Source organism: Scomber japonicus, chromosome 13 (assembly GCF_027409825.1).
Source record: "Scomber japonicus isolate fScoJap1 chromosome 13, fScoJap1.pri, whole genome shotgun sequence".
NCBI lineage: Eukaryota > Metazoa > Chordata > Actinopteri > Scombriformes > Scombridae > Scomber > Scomber japonicus.
In genome coordinates, this window is record NC_070590.1 from 21,413,811 (window position 1) to 21,434,797 (window position 20,987).

Here is a 20,987-nt window from a genome sequence, read left to right on the forward strand (position 1 = left end):
CAGATTATCCTATTGTGAGCGGGCTCAGAGCTGACAGCCCTGGCCTTTCGGCTGGACACATTTTTTCAAACATGTCTGGTCAGGCTTATGTGGATTGAGGAAATGTAAGACTCACTAAGGCTGAAATTTGAGAGTGATATAGGCTACAACTAATAATCATTCAGATACAGAGACAAGGAAAATATGAATTGTGTTTACACAGTTCACAATCTTACAAAATTTCATTATATGAAATCTGTACGCAATTAAAAATGAGTAAAAAACACAGTTAAAAATAAAGTTGGAAATAATGCCACTTTAAAATACTATAATAATACACATTATATTGTAACTTCTGTAGGCCTGATACAAAACATACTGTATGTCATACATGAATTCACAGGACTATTTTACTTCCATTCAGCCATCATTAAGTTTTCTTTGGAGAGTGTGTTATGTATGCAGCCCCTGGAGGGCAGAGTGGTGATGTCCCTAAAGGCCTGTGCCTGTAACCTCAGAGCATCTGCTACCCACAGCTGTGAGAGCCACCGCTTCATGGTGAAAGCGCAAAGGGACACTTTGCCCTCCCCAATGTGTCACATCTTTCCCTGGGCCTTAGACAAAAACCCAAGCAGGATGGGCTTGGCATGCCTGCTCATGTTATTTTGCAGCAAATACATGTAAAGCGCTTCTGGCCCCAGAGCTGAGCTCTGCAGATTAGCATCTGGGACAAATAGACCTGAGCTCACTAAGAGCCAGATTGATTAAGCCCAGTGCACACAGCCAATCCTGGTCTCCTCTCGGGCACTGCTGAAGATCACAGAGCTTGTTGGGAGGAAATTGATAATGATCTTAATTTGGAAATGTCTGTCACATGAGTTTCCCTCTTTTTATTAGTGAAGAAAAAAGAGGTATGAGAAGAAGTGAGATGGGTAAAAGAGAGAGCAGAACAAAGAAGCGCAAGAACTAACTAAGGGGAGGAACGGGATTTCAAAAACGTGAAGACCATCTTGAGCCCCAACGAAACTGGCAGAAGAACCACTGCAATTTACACTGCAGTCCAATTTCAGCAGAACAACGACCACAGCCAACACTATTTCAGTTCTGAATGCTAGTCAAATCAGACATACTGTACATAACAAGTACCTAGACCTCTCAAAGCAGCTGAGTGGGTCTTTGTGTACACCACTGGTAAAGCTGAGATCTGAAACTGACATTTGAGCTTAACAGGAAGCTCAGAGGGACTCAGGAAAACACTCAACCAGAGTAGACTGGGACCTGTGGAGTTCCCTGGACTGTCAGAACCATCTTCATCACTTGGATTTTAGTCTATTTCTATCTGACAATGCTATAGCTCAGGATATTTCAGATAAGTCAGACAAAACAAAATAGCCACATTTGTAGATATTATTGAATTATCTGGGCATCCATTAAATATGTTTTCTGTGTAGATATCAATATCTCGGTTGTTGATGACATACATATGTAATATTAGCAGTCTGTTCATGATTAAACTACCTGTCTGTCTCAGTAAAAGTGGCAACTGCAGCTCATTTGTGCAGCTTCATCCTTCATATCAGCAGAAGAGGTGGATCGTACATGCCCAGGTGCTGCTGCATGCATTAGTCATCTCCAGATTAGCAATTTCCTCCTTGCTGGCTTTACTATGCAGATGTTCAGCCCTTCCAACTGATACATTATGTTGCTGTCCTTTTCACCCTCCAGTGACTCCCTGTCGTAGTTCAAATCAGGCTCTAAACTGTGATACCAGCCTGTAAAGCCGAACACAGGGCCTGCACACCTCTACCTCCAGGCGATGGTAAACTCTCTGCAGTAGCCAGATCTCTGTGATCTACTTCTTGCCTGGAGCCACCGTGTCGCAAACGGCCTCACCAACCTGCATCAAGACTAGTCCTTGTTCTTGCACCTCTTGCCAGTCAGTCCCTCCAGGATTTTGCAGGGTTTTTTTTTATTGTTGCAATCAAAAATGTTTGATTTTGCAGAGTCTTTTTGCAATTGTCAAAGTTCTATGCAACATTTTTGTGGTAAAATTGCAGGAATTGGCAAAAATTGCATGTCAAGGAAAAATCTGATAAAAAACCAACAATAACTTGCCTCCACTTTTGTGTAAACCATTTACGAATTGTTTGTCACGGTCTGTTGTAGTTATTTTCATTGGCAAATGAGGAGTGCACTTTCTTCATCATGAGATTTAACCAGAATTGACAATGTAATGATGTGTCACATTGGTTGTCACATTATACTAACGCAAGTACAGTATGACGATCGGTGGGCTCATTCTCGTGATCGGACCACATTTCCAATAAACCCTGTTACTTCTTGTTTCAACTGGCATTGAGTTTGTTTTAATGAGGAGTGCAGACGCTGAAGACAAAGGAGTTATTTTTGTTGATGAAGCAAGTTCTGTTTGAAGGCTTACTTTGTGCCATAATGCCTTCAGTAGAACTCCTGCACATCAATCCATGTTTTTGTGTCAATTGTTTGTCATTCTCATCAAAGGATATGGACATTACATTTACAATGACATATTGACATCCAAATCTTCCTGGTAGCACCATTAATGTGGAGAAATTGAAGGAATTTCATAAAATTTCAATCCTGCACAAACATTTTGGATATTGGTTGAATTTGCATTCATTATTTTGATCATAAGATTGCAATTTCCTGGAGGGACTGCTTAGTGATGCAACATGTGTTCAAATATCGACTGAGGATCCATCTCTTTACATAATATGAAGAAAGACACAACCTCAGATTTGACTTACTAAATAAAACATGTTGGCTAGACTGTCTGACTAGTCACCTCTCATCTGTTTGTTTGTTTGTTTTGTTTTTCCTACTGTGATAACTGGTACTTAAAATTGGAAACGTGTCAATAGTAACTAGCTTTTAATACATTAACCTATATTGTTTTTTACAATAAGAAAAGTATTCACATGTTTAAGTATTGGACGGAGCTCAAGGAAAACAATAATATATATATGTAGGGAAACATTAGTAAAAATGGTGCAGTGTTTTCATGTTCAGTAACTTTTTTGGGGGTGCAAAGGCTACATCTTCAGTAACTTTTTTGCTATGCTTCAACTATGGCTAGGGTATAGTTTGCTCCAAGTGCCAGGCGACAGTGAGAAGTCCAAAATACACCTTGTCATCAGCAGTGGTCTGTCATAGAGAGGGGAAGTCAGCATGCTGTCATTTTGTCTGTTGAGATTTGGGAGAAGGATGAAAGTGCCCTCTGCCAGAGATGGAAAAATGTCTACAAGACTACAAACAAGCCTCACAGTGCACACAATATAAACACAGGAAGGTTTCTTTTAGAGAGACACCAAGTAAACAATAAATGGTGTTCAGGTCTCAAAATATAATTTTAACCAGAGATATCTAGTGATGCTTAAAATTTGGTTTGGTTAGGTGCCAATTTAGGCGACACCCCACCATCCTTGCTTCCCTCTAACTGGGTCATAGCTGACATGATGTATGTAATATCTGCTGCTCTATGGGAACTGTAGGTGGAGTCAAAGCACAAAGAATCCACACTTACATCAATGATAAGGCTTTTTTTTAAAACAATAAAAAGTGTAGTCTTCCCTAAAATTACAAAATTGAACAGAAATGAAGCCATTCGATTTGCTATTCCTGTGCTGCTTTGGGGCTGAGTGTGCTACAAATGTAATCGTACAATAGGGCAGAGATGCAGACAATACACAGAGAGGAAGGTCAAGCTAAAACAATCTGTGTCCTCTGTTCTGGTAGTGTCTGTAGAGTATAGAGAGAAGAGATCACTGAATGTATTAGTCCATGTCATATGTTATTAGCATCTCAAACACTTCAATAAATTAATTGATCCAGGTGTCAGCTATTTTTTACTTTGTCCAAAAGCCACAAACCACAAAACCGCACCTGTGAATCTTTTCTACAGAGAACAGATGAGTTTCTAATACAGCTGCTTTACAGTAGTTATCAACCTACAGGCACTTAATGTCTAGTCAAATCTATTCAAATTCACATTTTACTGCTATAATTGTGTTCATATTCTTGCTTTGCAGGCACATCCTGAGCAAATGTAGAGATTTCAAAGAGTGATATTTTCCTGAAAACTGCCTCATGTCTCTGTAAGTACTCTAAAACAAGCCCATGATGTCACTGTTTACCACTCTAACCCTCCAGCCTGCCTGCCTCCCCCCTCCCCTCACCCCCTGTTCATAATCATTTACTTGTCTCCCCTCCATTTGCAGCTGTCAGAATTAAACTGTACATAATGGTTGCCATCACGTCTCTTGCTTCCTGGCTGTTGCTAACCCCAAATCAACATTCCTGCTTCTTAGTGATGTTCATTGCAATTGTTGGGCAAACTGTTTGTTTTGAAAATGCAAAATCAAATAGCCTGATGTGAAAGAAAGGGCAGCTGATTGGCTTCCAGTGTTTCCTCTGCTGATTTGAATTAAGTTCAAATGAGGACAGGTGGCTGATTTTTTTTTGCCTGTAATGTGTGTGCATACACAGGTAGCATGCATACACTACAGTCACCTATATTGTAGCTTTCTGTGTGTCCATGAGCAAGTGGCTTCAGGTGTCACAGCACATGACATCACAGAGCAGGTATCTGCTGACTTTATTACCGTTTCTGGGAGTGACTGCACAAACCAGACAACATCTGAATTACAAGTAAAACAGATTTTCTCTAACAGGCTTCTTATAGTATGTCTGATTAGGAGAGACACTCTTCACTAAAGCCTGGAGGCAGTGTGTTCAGTCAGGGGAGCTATTATTGACAGCTATTGAATGATCTACAGTTGTACGGGTGGAAAAAGCAGGATGTCTAAATGAAGCCGACAAGTCGATCAATGCTGCGTTAAAGACAGAAAGAAAGTTGCACCCTGTTTTTGGAATAAATCTCTTGGCAATTATTCATTTGTATGTGAATATGGTGTAGAAGTATGCCTTACTGGACTGTGTTTATTATAAGTTGATGTCTAGAGGCATCTTACATACTAACAAGGAGATGCTGACTAATATTACTTAATTTACTTATAGATCATACAAGTTCAAAAGCAGAGTGAGCTTCAATTTGTGTTGCAACTACATGGCAAACCATAATTAGTGAGGTTCAGGGTCATACTGCTTTACTCTCAAATGATTAGGTCTGATTGGATAGAAACATGAATAAGTAGAATGGTAGAAAATGAACAGCTGCTACTATTCAACAACTAGCCACACAACTGGAACCACAATATAGGTTCAACACTGTCAAACTGCATGTTTTGACGACTTCGATGACAAACCTGTTTTAAGGGACAATCCACCTCTGTATGAAACACTGTGCATCTTGATGTTTTACTAGGTTTTGCTAGGTTAGTTTACTGTATATGGTGTTCATAACATTTCATCATATACAAGAAAACAAGATTTTGTACTGACAATGAAAATATCCAATCTGCCAGTCAAATATTTCAACCAAGTATAAATGTATTACTTGGTTTCAACGGATAGTCTCAGTAGTTTCATTTAGTTGGGCCTTTATCCACATATTTTTAACTCCTACTCCATATGGAAATGTCTGAGGCAAGGAAATACCAAGAAAACTGCACTTTAAATGCTGTGAGCTACTATTCCAATTCTTGCACCTTATTTATGACCTAAAAAGGCACAGTATGTAAAACTTTATCTTTTTAAGAACCTTCAAGTCTAAAAACTCCCATGTGAGTGGGGAATGGGGCTGCATTATAATAAATTAGTGAGTAATTTAAATTCAACTGTCTCATTTTGCTTCATTCCCATTAGCTCTCCTCAAGTACCCCATTTAAAGACCAGGATACTTGGTCCTGTTGTGGCTGAGGAGCATCATGTGCACACTGAGGGTATGTTGATAAATGTTCCTACGTTGTTCTTATAGGTGGAGCTGAAAGTGCACTGTCCACTAATGCCTTTGAAATACTTAAGAACAATGCATATATATTATGCATAAATATTTATAGATCTTGGTTAAATTTTGCTATCTGTCTAAGCTATAATTATTGGTGAGTGTGTGCATGGGGGTTTGGGGGACTACAGTATGTCTATGGGAGAAGCAGAGCAGGAGAAGTTGGAGAGAGCAGCAGCCACACAGAACATGGACAGAGCGTTTACCTGGCCCTGTGCTCTGTGGGTACGCCAAGTAGCCGCCTCTTCCACGGGCCCCCCTACCTGAGCCACGCGCTGCTGCTACTGCTGCTGCCGCCACCGGTCCGTATGCTGTCGCTGGGAAGCCTGCAGGCACATACACACACATATACACACACACATCACTTCCTGCACATGGATGAGTTTGTCCCAGAGCTACAGGAGAATGTTGATACCAGCACTGAGCTACAGGATAAAACTATAGCTGTCAGAGACAGAGGATCATGTCAGGGCGACATCTATCAGCAGACTCTTACAGAACCCGCTGTGATATTCAAAACCCTGCAGACCCACTGATCCACACACGGAGACAGAAAGATAGCCATGAGCAACTCAGTGAATATTAGGTAGAAAAAGCACAGTATATACTGTATTCATGAAGCTTCATAGTACAATAAGTTGCGCCTAGTGATGAAAATCTAAGAAAATTCTAAGAATTATGACATTTTCAGAGAATTTCCCTTTACAGTTAAGACTGGATACTGGTAAAGATAAAAGTTATTCAAAAAGCATCTTAAGAGAGGTTCTAAAGTTAAATTTGTTAGGAGCAGGGAAGAGGACTTTTAAGAGGCTTAAGAGTTTCTTAAGCAGAGGAGAAAACAGTGGAAAGACAAAGGGGTAGGAGAAATATTCTCCAAACCCTGAATGACATTGAGTTAATGAAATGCTAAAGATTAGATCGTACAGGGATAATGTTTGTGGTCGATCTCATTAGAGATACGCCCATATCTTCCACCCAATGCAATAACACTATAACGCTAGAAATGAAAGTGGTCACAACACTAAGATATTTGGCAACTGGATACATTTTGAATTTGTTGGTAGCAGGAAAAAAAGATTCACATGCCAACAAATGCTGTTACTTATATAGACTGGTAAACGAAATGAATGAAATGAATGAAAGATGAGCCATTTTTCACCTGTGAACATTAAATAGATTAAGTACTAAAATGACCAGCAAGGATAAATAAACATAAGAAAATAAGTATAATAACTGTGAGTAGGCTACTGGATAAGTAGGCCTGTGTTTTCAAACTTGATAGGCTACCTATAAGTGAGGCTCACAATTTGCTCAACAGAGATGTTAACTACATAAAACACCATTCATATAACTCCATCAAAAGAGACATCAATCATACATTTTAAATGAATGAATAATACTTGGCAATGAGGTCAACCACATCTCCTTACTAAGTTAAAAGTGTGTGACCTTCCTTGCTCAGAGTTGCTCCTAAATACCCGGTATGCTAGGACTCTTTGATAAAAATGTTTAGGCTACTTTAGAAGCTCTGAATATTCCCTGAATGTTTGTGAAAAGGGCCCCATATGTTTAAGAGATAAAACAAATTAAAATGAATAATTGCAGCTTCCAAGTTGTTGTCATGATCAAGACTCGATTAAATGACTCAGTACTTCAATTCCTGCCAAATTTCATTTTGTAAATATGTTAAAATGTATAAGGGGTCTATACACACTACTGAAAACCTTTCTTAAATATCCAACTCTCCTTTTCATTGATTGCTATTATTTTCAAACAATGGATGGTGTACTGTTTGCACAGAGGTGTGTAATGACATTATTGATTATCATAATATCAAATGATATAAAAACAGAACAAAAAATAAATCATTTTATATTTTCCTAATAAATAGTAACTTACAGAACAGTGATGTTAGGATATATACTTTGTATGTGCATCCTCTGAATTTTCTTTATATAGTAGAATTCTGTCAGACTGAAAGGTGCAAATTCTTATTCATCTATGAAACTGTGAGTAAATTGGGATCACAATTCACCAAGTCCCTGATTATATTAGTGAAAGAATTTGGCTCTGGGGGGTGTTTATGTCACATGCTTTGGATGAAAGATTATAGTCACATCTGAGCTGTATAGACACGGGCATAATAGCACTACCTCTGGGGACAATCCCTGCATTTTGCTCGGGAGTGCTCCCAATTACTGCGAGCTTCTATGGAATCAGAATCGCCCACTGTAATCCAAGAGGCAAAGTATTACACATTTTTTTCTTTGGGCAATTCAGGTGGAGGACTTACAGTAGTTTTACACTTCCTGCAATCAGATGGAGACATCTGTTGGATGATTTGTCATTCAGAGGAGATTTTAATCTGGCATCTTTGTACTTGTAAACATTCCTATGTAAACATTTATAATAGGCCAATACTGAGATTTTTAAAGCTCTAAATCTGCCCACATTTTCAGTTTATGATGCACTAATAAAATAAAGTCCTTAAAGGCCGGCAAAGGCAAATCCATGATTAGCTTTTAATGATTTAATTTGGGATCTAATGTGCATATAGTAAACACCTAAAACGTAAGAGGACATAGCCTTTGACATAGCTATGTCATTTTTTCAGAATGTCTCTCTTCTTTCCCTCGTTACTGGGTTGCAGTTAGGCTGCTGGATCACAAGATCACGCAAGAATCCATCTCGTCAGGTTTCAACTAGTGGTTCAGACCAATAAGCACTGTGGATCCAGTTGCCTTGCAAGGTAAGGCTGCAATAGATGGTGATAGACAGATGGTTCATCCAATCACCTGCCAGGTATTTTTGAAATTGCCTACCCTTTTCCAAACAGTTTAAATTGAATGTACTAAAACATGTACCTTCTTAGCCTGAGAGCTATATATCTATAAAAACATGTATGTGTGGTCTACCCTAGTCTGCTAGTAAGCTGCTTAATTAGTCAAGATAACTAACAGACTACTGAGGTGGTTAATAATAAACTCAAATGTTTCACATAGAAAAGCTAATGCTAACCATTTTATGTAAGTGAATGGAAAATGCTAAAACCATGAGTGCCATACTCTGGGAGGTAAATAAAAACACAGATTTGGGTGTTCTAACTTAGTTTGTTATTAGATTATTCAAGCTTGTTAGGGTCCATTTGTATGGTTAATTTAATAGATCTGGTAGTTAATAGTACAATGTTTGCGATGCATGTTAATGGAGAATGCTCAAACCATTAGTGCCAAACTCTAGGAGGTATAGTTACCTAAAAACGCAGATTTGGGTGGTCTAACCTAGTTAGTCAGGTCTATTAGTCAGGCTTTCTAACCGAGTAGGGTCCATTTGATAGTATTCAGTAGTTTATTCCATGGCAAAAAAAACAAAATGTTACTTTAGCTGAATGCGAGCTGTCAATCAAGTGTGATCTGATCATGCCCCTACAGTCCTGAGAATTGTTTGAACAGCTAAATGAGCTGTTTTTGAACGAGATTTTCGAATAGTTATGAACACTTATTTTCACTCAAAGTTTTTGTAGATGTTTAATGAGACACCAAACTTTGATATCATATATGCATTTTTACAATTTCAAGCCAAATTTCCAGAGGCTACTTCTTTAGGGTCTAATTATTCCTACAAATATCAGCCTAATAATCAGTCTGTAATTAAGCCGAAGCAGTATCTGTGAATTGTAATTACATTGCTGGCCTTAATGAACACAGTAGCTAGAGGTGGCTGACAGAGGCTAGTCCATGCCCAGGGCCTGGGCTCTTCTCTCAGCACAGGAATGGCATGTCATTAATGGTGGTGATGAGATTCCTCACTCTGGGCTCAACACCGTCTATGCCTAATCAGCTTCCTAAAATTATCTCCACAGGAAATGCTTTCCTCACTAGCAAGAAAAAAAAAGATCTCAAAATTCTCTCAATTTGAGTTTTTCTTGATTTTTTAACTGAGTGAGCATGTGTATAAGTGTGTGTGTGTATGTGCATTTTTTTCTATATTTTGGCCATATTCTGGAAACTGGTTTAAACATTACGAAATAGCACAGGACACCTTAGAGGATTATTTTTTGAATGCTGTGGAGGTGAGAGGAGCACCAGCGGGTGACCTATTTTCCGAGCCAGGCTTGTAGTGCTATTCCATGAAGAGGGGCTCACACAAAAGACTGATGAAAGAGAAGGAGGGGGAGGAGGTGAGAGTGCAGGGTCAGATGAGCCGCAGCCGAAGAGAAAAACACATAGCTTTTCATTAGGTGGCTGAGAAGGAGGTAATTCACAGCTCTGTCGACACAATATGACCACGAATGTGCTTGTTGGGTGTGAGGTGCCACCATGCTGCGACTGGCAGGCAGGTGAAAAAGAGAAAGAAATGTCGCTTGTCCCTCAACTATCTAACAGCTCAGTAGAGAATAAGGGACTACAGCGGCATGGTGATAGGAGAAAAAGAATTTTAAAAAAGGCTACTAAAATCAGCCACATTTATACCACTGCAACCGCATCACACAATGCCAGGAACAGATTCCAACAGCTAAAATGATATTCACTCCCTCTTTTCACAAAAACACAAATCAACTCTGATACTATGCTAACGATGGCCATGCCACCCTTGTATTTCCACTCACAGTGTCCCCATGGTTGCTGAGCGGAACAGTGTTTCATGCAGCACTCTTCACCTCCTTTTGCTTCTCTCTCTCCTTTCCTAAGTGCTGAATCTATCTTCCCCTGGCTGCCATTGTCATGACACCCCCAATAGACCCACTGGCTTGGAAGTTAGTTGCGGGCAAAGTTGTGGTGAGAGATTAACTTTGCAGGATTAGGTGGGTTAATTAATAGATGGCTGCTGCTCATTGTTTTGTGCTCACGCTGTAAGAAGCCACCCAAGAGAAGCGCTGCAGCATTAAATCAATTTCATGGCCCTTTTATTACTGAGGAGATAAAGCCAATATTTAGCTTTCAATTCTTCACAATTATTGGGCCCCTGCTTTGCCACTTGAGTGGCTGCGCTTGGCTGGGGACAAGGACACATCTGTTTATGAGCTGTGGAGGCCCGGGGGCCTTGGTGTCCGGACTCCGGGGAACTGTCCTCAGCTTTCTCTCCTCAAGCCTGCAGCACAGAAATTCAGCCTTCTTCAGGAGCGCACACAGAAAGGAAGAAATATTAGACCTAAAGAAAGATGGGGACTGTCACGAATCTCATTTATCTAATATTTCACCCTCTCTACACAAACAACATCAAATTTTAATACTAATATTCATATTCTCAACAAGAGCAGTTCCAATTCAACAGAAATGTTCCTATGTAGTGACTCTTAACACTCCCTTTAAAACAGCTTTAACTCACTTTGTTTTCTGTGGAGTATACAGTATATCCTTGCTAACCCCTACAGCTTTGACATCAAGGGTCCTATGTTCGTGGCAGATCAACGACTGGCACTAGCAGCTCTCCATCATTCTGGAATTTTCCTAAACTTAAAATTCTTGTGATATTTTGTTGCACAGTGCAGCACACATGGTGCACAGGTGGGAGTTTCATTCAAATGATGCAGTACAAAGCAAGGTGTTGATATTTTGGTGGAAATTTGGTCTTAGACATTGCACTGAGAATAGACGTCTCAGAGCCACACCTGTTTCTGTCGCATAATCACTCTGCCACTGCACGGTTCTGGTCTCAACAAGAGCTTAATAAGTATTTGGAGCAAAAACAGAAATCTGCAGCCTCCGGTTTGAGATGTGCTGGGCCAGAGTGCATCGATTATAATATGATGTGACCAATTACGACATGAGATATAGAATTATGACTGAAATACTGTTGCAACCATATAAATGGCTTGACCAAGCTATTTCTAATTATTTGTTTCTATCACCATGGTAGAAATGTAATGGTGTGGGCTTCACATCTTGCAGAGAACAATATGATTTCCTGATGAAGCTGTTTCTTCATTTGGTGAGCTATTGTTGTCATGCTCCACTGTGATTGGCACCCTTGTGCTATGACACCAATAATGTGACTGGGTAATAATGTTATTATTATCATTATTATTATTATTGTTATTGTTCTCAATTCATGGTATTGTCAACTCTGTGCTGAAGGAACACAATGTGCATCCGGAGCATACACACTGTAAAGCTCTATTTCCATGACTGTGCATAACACATACCAGGATTTATGCCAGCACAGTGACATTTTCTTTGGGTGCATGCCAGTTCTTTTCTTACCTGCACCTGTATTTTGTGAGTCTCTGTGAACTTGACTGTACTGAAGTAGGAGGAGAGACTCAGTAGGGGCAGTGTCAGTAGTGATCAAACAGCACGGTGCAATTTTTGTGTCAAGGTTTCTCAGGATTTTGGCTTGCACCGCCTGCCTGCACAGACCAGGTCAAAAGCTTTGTTTTCTCTATTACAAAACTGTCACAGCACTTTGTTGAATTACACACTGCTCATAATGGAGAGAAAAGGAGGTGATGTCGGTCATATGAATGCTAGTCCCAATCATATCTACTGATGATGTCTTCCTCCTAATGTCACCACATTTTTAAGCGGCTCTGCAGATGAAATCCATATTTTTAACAGAAGAATTACCAAAACAGTCAGTCCCCATGATTTGCATTGTGTCTCAATTAGTCATGAAAGTATGTGTGCTCAACTCAGAGCTTAACATTTTACATGCTTTACTGACAGTGACAATGTCTTGTTTCGATGCTACTAGGAGTTGCAGAAGAAGAAATGTGTAATTTGTACCGTTCCAGGCTTTAAATGAAGTTCTCTATTGAACCACTTTCAGCCCTGGAGGAAGGTGACAAAGCCAGGCTTGCTGTTACCTATTGACACCTACAAACTGAGAACATGTACTTCTATGAACGTTACATCTGATTTTTCTCCTGATGCACTATTTCCCAAAAATCTCTGCAGATATTTCTTGGCGTTCTGCCTTCCTCCACCACAGACTCCTCGCTTTCTGATCCTATTACTCAGAAAACGTCACAGTGAAAAGTTGTTGCATTATGCATCAATAAGGTCCTATTTATGTCCTACCAGTCTGACAACAGCTTGACTGATGTTAATGCAATCTGTACTGTTCTTTGGCCCAAAACTGCCAGCAGCAGCTCACCCGTCATTGACAAAGGAGCTCCATCAGTCACAGAGCACTCCACTCATTTCTGCTATAAGAAGACTGTCAACTATCTAATGTGCAGGGGGAGCCCTGGGACAGCTGATATTTTTATGGAGACCCTATGGAGCAAATAGCCAATCCCCGATTTTCAAACTCTCTCTGAAAGTGAATATTAACAACACTAATACCACACTAAAACTTTGAGATGAGCAAGGACACATTACACACTTTGTCTTGATAAAATTAATAAAACAGAATCTACCTTCACATTATACCAAGATAGAAAAAAGATTGATGGTCCACTTAGAACATTTACTTTTGTCTCTGGGATGCAGTTTACCAGGATTAGCTTGCTGGCTAACAGAGTTTGCATGCTAAACTGGTTAACACGGTTTCTTTGGTTTGGGAGGTAGGCTTGTGAATGGTGAAACAAGCCACCTTTCAGCCAGCAGCTACAGTCAATTTTGGTAGCAGACAGAAGGAGTGAGACAGATGAACGGTAAAGAGCAGAGACGAGTAAGACAGATGAACAGAGGAGGACAGCAGCCACATCAGTTGAAAAAGAAGACAAAGAGAATGAGAGATTGAGGGGGAAATGAGGCCAGGACACGAGTGTCCAATTCATTCTCGTGGAATTCTGTGAGGTGTTTTGGTCAATGACAAATATGTCAAGGAATGAGCTTATATTGTGCTCTGATAAAACATAATAACCACACCTACAATAATGTACTATAGTATTCTACTACACTATAAATCAGTGCAAATGTTTTATGGTAGTTACAAATGGAATGATGTTTAAACTATCAAAAACATATCTAACGTTAGATATGTTTTGCGATAACTTAGCAAAAATCCTTAGAATTGTCCCTTTAAGAGTGTTTAATTGTTCATTTGTCACTTGTACCTGGCATTTACACTACCGTACTTTAAATTGTAGATATGCATCATGGTATCAGAGAATACATTTTTTTGCACATGTTTTATGCAGATTTTCCAGTAAATTCAGTTGTTGCATGAATGTAATTAAATGTAAGCTGTGCCTCTGAAATATTCATAAACATGAAAATAAGTAAAAATACTAAAACCTAAAATTTTGCTTTTCAGGTGAATTTTGTTACTGTATGTGATAGCTCTACTGTTATACATTTTAAATTAGATTGACAAAACCAAAATGTACTTAATCTGACTATTAATGTGTCTTGATAATTTAATGTTAGAATGAACCGAATAGCTCATAAAATATTTCAAACAAATGACTTAGAGGAAATTCAATGTGAAAAATGCGAGAAGGAAAGAAATTATACAGGAGGTAGACATTTTTTTCCTGTCACTGTATGACAGTAAGAAGGACAAGCCAGCGGAAATAAGTCTGTTGATAAGTCATAGCAGAGGCAGTGAAGCACACTGCCGCCTTTCCACAGGAGGAGGGAGGCATTCTGTCAGAGATGGAAAACTGACTCCACTTCACATCGTTGCTTCATCAATAACCTTTGATAAGATATAGAGAAACACATAGAGACAAATAAAGAAAGAGAAAAAAATATATATCAAAGTTACAAAAGAGACAACCACCTATAGCAAGACATCTTTTCATCTTCAGACTGACAAGTGTCCCATTGTTGTCATCCTTCAGTGCTACTTTGTTGTTGTTGAAAGCATCTCTAGGTTGTTGTTATCAAAGCCATAAATCACAGAGCTGAAGAGCTGAAGAGAGCCAGGTGGCTTTCATATGAACTGCTGCACACATGCTCATGTCTCACCTCTCCTCTGATCAGCGCAGACCTACAGTACACAAAGAGATTTCCCTCACATAAAATAGAAAGTGGTGTCTGGGAATGAGCCAAAGAGAGCGAGAGAAAGGGCATTTACATGCACGCCAATAATTCAATTATAACCACACTAATGCAATACGCATATTATTGCAACTCTCATGTAAACACCTTAACCAGGTTATCTTACTCACATTAAGGTCCTAATCAGAGTAAGCATAACTTGATTAACAGAGCTGGGTTGCTTGTCAATCATTCAAATTAATCTTGCCATGTGTACGTCTGTTTTTGTTTTTTCAATGTTTGGATTCTGTGCACGCGCCATAAAGGTCACACAGTGAACACGATGCCAAACGCTTTGTTTGAATGGTTCGAGTAGCGCTGATGGAGAAATGAAAACCCGAAATTATACAGTGCATTGGTACAATAGTTCTTTCATCTTATAGCTGAAACACACACATGAATAAATTCATTCATAGTAATATTTTATTCTGTTGTTCTCTAAGCCTGTTTTTCCCATATGTCCTTTTGTGCATCAACTTGACTGTTATGCAAATTGTGTAAACTTGGGAAGTCAGTCTTGCTTTATGCAATGCTGTGCAATGATCATGAACAGATCATATAAATGGTGAAGCTGAACATCAATAAAATATATTCACGCTAAAAAATAAATAAAACTCTATCTATAGCAATTTCCCACTTAAATTGAAAAACTGCTGCACTGCCAACGAGATAGCAACTACACACTATAAATATCACTGAAACATCAAACTTTACTGCTGTTAAAGTATTTCAATAAAGGAGTTACCATTAAATGCAACAACTTATAAAAACAAACTACTGCAGAGTATAAATACAACTCTTCTTGGATGAAGTAAAACAGCCACTAAAAAAACGACATGACGTGTCATAACCAACTGTTGCTGAGAAACGGATTGATGTATTGCTCAGCATAACAGCTGCTGACGTCAACTGCTCAACTGCATAATGGTTTTCCACAGCAGCTGACCACGAGACAGGTGTATGGTAATAGTGGTGGTGGTATTCTAAATACAGTGTGGGGCTAACGTGTTGGCTCCACAACACTGAAACCCTCAAACTCTGAACTGTATGATAAGAATAGTCAACTTACAGTGGATACATTCCATCACTGTGTGTTTATGTTTGGCTCGTGGCTTTTACTGTCTCTCTGTGTGTGTCCTTCTGGCTCTTTTTCGCCAAAGCTTAAGGTTTTTCTATGAAATGAAACCATTTGGCACGCTGATCCTTTGCCATTAAGACTTTGTGGCTTCTGATTGAGAGGAGAAAAAGGTCAATTACAGTGGAGGAAACTAGGGCTCAGCAAAGCCTGGCATTATAGTAGTAATTGCACACATAATCTTATACCTTTGAACAAAATGATGAGGCCAGGAAGGAGATATATTTGGTGAGATTTCAACTAGGAAACCTTTTTAGAATCACACAAAACTAAAATTCTGCTCTTTCCCTTCAAAAGACGTAATCACAAACTAAACCTCGTTTGACACATCGAGCTGCATCATCTTATCCACTCTAACCATTACACACTGAAGAGGTTGGATGGCAGTTTATAAATTGCTATGTATTCTGAATTCATACTCCACAAAAAAATGCATCTGCCTGCTCGAGAGAGCCGCATGTGCCGTAAACACGTAGATAAACGCGATGTGACATCTCTCTCCACAGGGAGGTCAGAGGTGAGGTGAAGGTGAGCTACGGCAGGCCTGCTGGAGTTAGTAGGGAGTGAGGGATTTGCTCAAGGACACTTCAGCAGGGTGGATTTTTGCTGACACTGGGGCTCGAACCGCACACCATGAGTTGAAGAGCAGTCTCAATACTCAAACCCTTGCCTGTCTAAACTGGCATGATGAAATAGGATTGCAGACTTTAATAGGTGTTTGTAGCACTAAATAAAAATGCTTTTCATACTTCATGTTATAGCTTTTATTATAATGCTCACAATACCCTTAACTTAGAAATAACTCCAACCTCCAAAACGACAACTCCTGCGCTCACATCACACAGCTGTACACTGTGTGTGAGTGACTGTAATGCTGTGTAGTGAGCTCTGGCAGAGCTCAGTGTCTTTTACTTCACTTCTCAGTGACAAGAGCGCAGGTTCTTTGTAGCTGAAGTGCATGGCAGCATAGCATCAAAGAGGACAAACTAGGCTCTTTATTGAAGTGTAGCCGCACTTTCGACCTCTTCTTTATACTCCTTCTCATGCACTTCAGTGAAAAGGAAACTTCTCCTTGGCTACAGAACTGATCTTAACACATTCCACTTCCACACAAGAATCAATATAACTATCAGTCACTCACACACTGTGGTTAAAGATGAAGGAAATGGAGAGTGAAACAGAAAGAAGTGTGAAAAAAGGCTTTTCAGAAAGAGAAGAGAAATCTACCAGGATAGATAAGGTAAAAAAACAATTTAATTGATTTGGCTCTAGAAACAGTGAATCTGGTTTGAGAATGGGACAGGATCTTGGTTTGCAACTCTAATACCAAGGCAGTTTATGATGGTGACTTAAATAGAGAGAGACAGACAGGGAGGACACAGATGTCTGACCTTGCAGTGGTGCTTATGTAATGGTCTGCTTCAGTGCATTTAACTGCAGTGCTCCTTTCCAACCTGGGATCGGTAAAGGCAACATGTCTCCACAGAGCAATCTCCTCTGACATCACTCTGGACACTCAGAGAGTATGAAAAGGTCCTCTGAGCGCAGAGTGAATCAGTTGTTATGGCCCTGCCTGTGTGGTCCCTACGGAGCCAATCATACTAATTAAACTAGACTACTTAAGCCTCCTCTCATTAGTGTCCAAGTAAACAGCCTTAATTTTGTATGCATTTTAATGCCCATCTCCCACTTTGGAGGGTGGTAGTGGAGGGGACAGCTGAATGATGAAGGGGGGTAATTTCAGGTTTGCTCAAATGAAAGGAAGTGCATTAAGTGTCATTTCACTCATTCAACTTAAAATATGTGTTTATGGATTTGCACTTGATCAGCGTGTTTCCCAAAAAACACAGCAGGTCAAATTTGCTTTCGCAGGAATGATTGATGGAAATTAAGTGAAAATAATCTGTGTTAATGTTAGTAATAATAATAATGATAATAATAATAAGAAGAAGAAGCGGCAGCTTTGTCGACACTATTTCATGAACATGATTTTATAGCTGAGTTGAAGCCCTTACAGACTTCATTATATTTTAGTCAGCTCCGTGCACTGCAGTTACACAATCAAGCACTGCTCCAGATACCAGGGGCAAGTAGGGTAAAATGTGGCATGACCCAAAAATAGCACTGCAACATTGGCTTCCACTTGATTACTAGAGCTGTAAACAATGTTTCCACATAGAGCGTAGGTATGCAGACGGTTGTGTGCTATGATTATGAATATTTGCATATGTGTGTGTATGTATGCACATGTCCATGCACTAGGGAAAGAGTGATGGGAGCAACTGGAGAGCTATTAGCACAGTCAGCAGGAGGGAGGGATGGAAGGATAGAGGGAAAGGAGGGGGCAGCTGTGTAGAGACCTAGCAAGTACTGTACCACACTCGCTGGGCCTGGAGCTCTCGAACAGTGGGTGGCATCAAAACAACAGGCAGTAGACACAGAGCATGGTCTCACAAGCCCCTTTTGCACAGTCTCCTCAAGGTGGGAATGTTGCGCTGTTATTCTGCCTTGCCATTCTGTATAAAAGGTGCCAACATGGAATCGGGGGGCATTGTTGTTCAGTCATTGAGCCAGCAGCGGAGGTAGTCACATTGCCAGATTGACGTCTGTGTGAAAGGGACAGCTGGCATGGCGGGACTACACACACTAGACACCGATGCTGTGGTGTTCTACGTCATGCCTCTGTTTCTGGAACGCCGGCATGCTATCTAAAATCACACACGGGGGCAGCAGTATGCCGGCTTTGTTTGGTTCAGTGTAAAAAAGCAAAGCCAACATAATGACAGGTCTTCTTTGCGGTAATATTGTTGGATTTTAGTATAAAAGTAAAAGGGGCAACAGACACATATATTAAACTCCTCTGACTACCTCCGCGTCTGTGCTCCTTTTCTTTTCTCCTGCTGCTTTCCAACAGTGTCCAAAGGTGGCAGCCATGCACGAGGCAGGACAGCTCAAGATTCATTTCTAGACCAGCAGCTTAACAATCGAGACATAATGAGCTGCAGCGTTGCCACTCTGCCTCTTACAGCAGCTCATCTTCCCCACCACAGGAACCTAGACTGCCGGTCTCCATGGCAGACTGTTTGCCTGCTTCAGTGTGTGAGGATGTGCCTGCTGTCCTAGGGTGAGTTAAGACCTGGGCAAATGAGGTGAACCATCTCTCCCAGTTTCAGGAAATAGCCAGCTTTTAGCTTTGACTGTGTCAGAGTGCAAGCAGCTAGTTTTGCAGACAGGTGCTGGCACACGTGCATGTGCACGTGACCTAACTTGTGAGAATGTAAACATGCAAACTGCATCAACATAGATAATACAATTACTCCATAAAACAATAAAACAACTGTTTGTCCAGTAAGTGCCTCTATACCATGTCCAGGAAAACAGTACAGCACAGTGGTAGCGTATAGTGTCTCCTTCTGATAACAAGGCTCAAGTATATATAAAACAGATTTTTAGGGCAGTTAATGTAGAGCAGAGCTGATCTGGGAACAGCTCTATAACTGCACACATAGAAGTAGACCTACTGACGTCAGAGCAACACATTTACTGCTGTCATTGGGAACGCAGTCATGGCCTGGGGAGCTCAGAGAGTCTGTATGTGTGTGTGAGTGTATGTGAGAGTGTGTGTGTGTGTGTGTGCCGTCAGCTTTTCTGTGGAGACAGACAGACAGGAACACAGAGAGAGGCCCCTGGTAAAGTCCCTCCACCTCCTTTGCCTTCTACGCAGCCTTGAAGAGTCTTTGATAGTGTCAGCTTTATGCCTGTGTGTGCATGAGTGTCCAAGTGTGTGAGAGCGAGATGCATTGTGCATGGTCATTCAAGTGTGTGAGATCACGACGTTACTCGTCAGGCCCTATTTTAAGGCCTGAGACTCATGGAGTGCCCCGGCCTCCACAGACCCATTGGGCTAATGATCAGCCTTGGCAATTAAAGCCAATCTGTGAGTCAGTGTGGCATCAGGAGGGCCATCTGCTTCCAGCCCTGTAGCGCTCACTCTGGCCTGTGGGACCACTTGCTGGGGTCACAGCTCACCCAGCTTGTAGTGAGTTGGTCACAGGATCTAAGGAACAATCTGCTGTGTAACTCCAGTTCAATAGAAACCAGCTATACAGAGCTGTGTGCACCACCACCACCACGACTCATGAGTGTAATAAACACATTAACAGTGGGATATGTGTTTTGGGGCACAATACATGCACCCATGACAGAGGTAGGCTCGCCATCAGCCTCAGGCCAGTGACTTTTCCCACCTGTTCCAGTACTGTGGCCAAGAAGTGGGCAGTTATTGTACTGACATGGGAAATATAAGATGTCTGAACATTCAGGAAAACTCTGGACTTACTGATGACTGCACATGGTGTCCCAAACTACATCATCATCATCATCATCATCCATACATGAATTAATGAGCTATGTCCAACAAGAAGAGAGTTCATTTGCACTGAAAGTTTGAAAAGACATCTTTCAGCGGGATAAGATGGTATTGTGTCTTCTGTAGAACAATACTGATATCATGGTGTCTTCCCTGGATCCACATGAGACCACATGGGTCCCAGAGCAATGCCACTATATGTATTTACACCTGCAGGGGCAGAGTTTTTGAAGTTAGTTTTTGAGGCCCCATGTACATACCAAGCAGCAACCACCACGGCTGTTAGAAGCTGGCTCCAATAACTCCCACTGATCATGCATCAACTTACTGACTTAGAATTACTGTCAGCCATTTTTAACATCTCATTATGGTCTCTATTAATACATTCTTAGTTTTAGACAAATGCAATTGACAGTTTGCTCACCTACTGCTGTTCCCGGCTCCAGGACCAATGTTACTTGATACCTGCTCTGTTAGCTAAAGTAGCTAACATTAGCCTAAGTGTGCATTGCTCGGTGTTCCCAGTAAGCTAGCGTTTATGTTTTGCAGCACATATTCCCAAAACCTGAAAGGCAACACCACATATGCCTTACGTACTCAAAATGGAAAAGACAGTGCCAACCATAAGCCAAA

The 20,987-nt window shown here is 40.5% G+C and overlaps 1 protein-coding gene across 6 annotated transcripts in view; it reads right to left on the reverse strand.

Moving 5' to 3' along the window:
• Positions 1-20,987, reverse strand: part of msi2b (musashi RNA-binding protein 2b) — a 244,153-nt gene that overhangs the window by 15,031 nt on the left and 208,135 nt on the right. For 3 of the 6 annotated variants that reach the window (XM_053332281.1, XM_053332279.1, XM_053332278.1), the window contains exon 11: positions 6,127-6,246. The exons of 1 other annotated variant lie outside the window; for it this stretch is intronic. In XM_053332281.1, coding sequence (XP_053188256.1) covers positions 6,127-6,246 — 120 coding nt within the window. The remainder of the gene's footprint in view (positions 1-6,126; positions 6,247-20,987) is intronic. 2 more of the 6 variants (XM_053332282.1, XM_053332280.1) reach the window with 1 other exon arrangement.